General features: G+C 40.6%; 1 protein-coding gene across 2 annotated transcripts in view; it reads right to left on the bottom strand.

The window, feature by feature from the left end:
* Yes1 (YES proto-oncogene 1, Src family tyrosine kinase) overlaps positions 1-3,269 on the bottom strand; it is a 76,392-nt gene that overhangs the window by 16,231 nt on the left and 56,892 nt on the right. For both annotated transcript variants that reach the window (XM_005369941.3, XM_026777442.1), the window contains exon 11: positions 2,466-2,597. In XM_005369941.3, coding sequence (XP_005369998.1) covers positions 2,466-2,597 — 132 coding nt within the window. The remainder of the gene's footprint in view (positions 1-2,465; positions 2,598-3,269) is intronic.

The raw sequence follows: 3,269 nt of genomic DNA on the forward strand, positions 1-3,269 counted from the left end.
CGCGATGAAGCTCCGACCCAGGATGGACGTAGGCTAGAATCTTCCCGGTAAGCGCACCTTGGGGTGCTACACACAGATGATTAGAAATGGGCTAGTCCAGGTGTGAGAGTTAGCCGAGAAAAGGGCTAGAGCTAAAGAGCCAAGCAGTCATTAAAAGAATACAGTGTCCATGTAATTATTTCGGGGCATAAGCTAGCCAAGCAGCTGGGATGCTGGGGACTCAGCCCCGCCGCTCCTATTACAACACACTTGGGATCACATGCCTTTAATCCCAGCACTAGGGAGTTAGAAAGAAGAGTGTTATGGATGGTTGGAGAGAGGTGTGTGTGTAGCAAAATTCTAATTTTTCTTACTAAGAACCCAGAGTCAGATATTAGGGGGTAAAAGGTGAGAGATCAGAGAAGCAGAACAGCCAGTTACTAAAGAGACTACCTTTTACCTCTACTGAACTCTCAGACCAAGAGGGCGGTCCTGTCTCATACTGCAAGCTCTGACTGACTGACTTATCAAGACTGTATCTCCAGACTGCTCTGAGCTCTTATCTCCTCCTGCCTTATATTCCTCTTTCTGTCCAGCCATATGTACTAATATTTCATTTGTATTTTAATAAATAAAGATTGTCTGAAGATCAGAGAGAAAAAGAGCTTCACTGGTCAGATCAGGCAGTGGTGACACACACCTTTAATCCCAGGAGCCATACTAGTTTGCCACAGAAACTGAGTGGTAGGTAATTACAGCCACAGAGAGGAACAGAAATGTGAGAAGACAGCTCTCAGACACAGACTCATTCTGAGATTCCTGGAGGCAGGATCACCATTTCAGGTAGAAATCGTAGGAGCCAGTGGCTGGCTGTTTTGCTTTTCTGACCTTCTTGCAGAACCCCTGTAAGACTTTAAGACAATCCGGAAGCCATTTTTGACAATTCTGAATCCTCTCAGCCTCTGTGCCATAGTGTTTCCCCTCCTCCCCTGGGAACCAAGGACCTAACAGCTACACTCGCATGTACTCAGTTCCTGAACAATTACCCATATACGTAAGTTTTGATTCAGTCCCCTGGGAAACGGGGTCAAAATGACCTCTTACCTCATCTGATCAGGCAACAGCTCTCCAGGCAATTATTGGTAATAGCCCTTTCAAATAAGCCAATCAGAATAGTCAAAGAACAACCCCCCTTGCTTCTGTGGCCCCTTTAAAAGTAGACTGTACCAGCTATTAGAGGTCCCTCGGCTTCCCGAATGCTGGGGGACCCTGTCAGGACAGAATTAATCCTCATGCTTTTGCATCGGCTGTGATGTGTGAGATGATCTCTGGGGGCGACTCCTCAGTCTAGAGTCCAACACCCCAATATCTGTCTCTGGGTTTTTATTAATTATGTTATACCTTCCTGTCTCCACCTCCCTAGTACTGGGATTAAAGGCATGTGACTTCCATGTACTGGGATTAAAGGAGTGAGCCAACACTACCTATCTCTATTTTTCTTTCAGACTGGATCAAACTAGTATAGCCAAGGCTGGCCTTGAACTCACAGAGACCCCTCTGCCTCTGTCTCCCTGAGTCCTGGGATTAAAGGTGTGTGCCACCACTGCTTGGCCTCTAGTGGCTTAGTTCTGCACTCTGACCTTTAGGCCAGCGTTATTCATTAAAACACAAACAAAATGTCATCATAGGAATATAATAAAAATTTTAGTAAATAAAACATGACCATGAATTAAGACAGGAGTGGAGTCTTACTGGACAGAGTGATAAGGAATGACCATTAGGTGAGGAGAACTTGTATGGGTTAAGTGTCAACACATAATGAAGGCATGTGAATCAGAGGATGTGACAACATAGATCTACATCTGCAAGTATTAAGGAATGGCATGTAAGAAAAGATCATTATAGCAATTCTTTCTAAAAATTGTATTTTCTATGCTTTCACACTCTTCAACTGTTAGGATACTTCACTTCAGTGGGCATGTTTGAGAGGTAACAGGTTGAAGTAATAATATTCAATTATAGCTGAATTTCAATTAGGCTAAAATTTCTTCTGGCTCCCAAAAACCTGTATCAATGTCTTAATTTTTAGAGTAAAATAGTTTGTTTTTTCCTCTTATTACTAAAGAGGGTACAATGCTTCTCAAAACAATCTTTTGAGTCTAGAATATCACACTTCTAGAAAAGAATTACTTGGGGGAGGGGGAGCAGATATAACCTAGCATATTTAAGATATGCTTCTGATGTGAGAGAACAGATATAAAAGGCGTTTTTGGAAAACATCTTAGAGGAGAAAACTGAAGTGAATGTAGGACACACCTCCTGTGCTTGCTCAAGGATTCCAGACCTCATGAATTGCTACATATCCAGTGCCAAAATAAAGGGGTAGGAAAGAAGAAATAGTCTCTCTCCCTTACATGTTTGCTAAGTGTATCCCTCATTAAAGTCTATGTTGAGATAACGAAAAAATTAGAAAAACAGAAGCTTACCTGGATATGGTACTCTCCCCTTTGTTACCAATTCTGTCTGTAGTATTCCAAATGACCACACATCTGACTTTATAGTAAACCGACCATACAAGGCAGCCTCAGGCGCTGTCCATTTGATTGGAAATTTTGCACCTAAAAATAATGTTGGCAATGTTAAATGTTTTAAAAGAGCCTATTTGTGTAAATGTAAGGTCAAAAGTCTAATGTCTATCAATATCCCAATTTTTGGTGTCATAAGTTTAAGTCTTCAAACATAGAAAATATGTGGAAAATTTCATTGACTTTAAATTTCTATGTTAAATCTGTTTTTTTCTTATATTTAATGATATAAAACATTGCTAGTTGGAATAGAACATGATCCAATAAGACAGCAGTAGAAGGTTTAATAAGACAAAAAACATGGATTATAACATTGGAAACATGGAGGAAGAGCACATGGGATTCTGATCTTGCCGTATTTATCTTAGGCTAGTCTTAAATTCTCATAATCGTGGCCGGGCAGGCATAATAGTGCATACTTTAATCCCAGTAGACAGGAAGCAGAGGCAGGTGATCTCTGAGTTCAAGAGCAGCCTAATCTACAAAGCAAGTTCCAGTACAGTCAGGGATACACAGAGAAGCCCTGTCTTGAAAGAAAAAAATTCTTACAATCCTATGTCAGCCTCCTGCAAACTAGGATTACAAACTTTTGCTCAATCTGCTGCTGTTTTGTGTGTGTCTGTATATGTAAAATAAGTAATGAACAAAGACTAAAACTTCATGTGTGTGTCTGTATATGTAAAATAAGAAATGAATAAAGACTTA

The sequence above is a fragment of the Microtus ochrogaster genome, unplaced genomic scaffold, assembly GCF_000317375.1.
Source record: "Microtus ochrogaster isolate Prairie Vole_2 unplaced genomic scaffold, MicOch1.0 UNK67, whole genome shotgun sequence".
NCBI lineage: Eukaryota > Metazoa > Chordata > Mammalia > Rodentia > Cricetidae > Microtus > Microtus ochrogaster.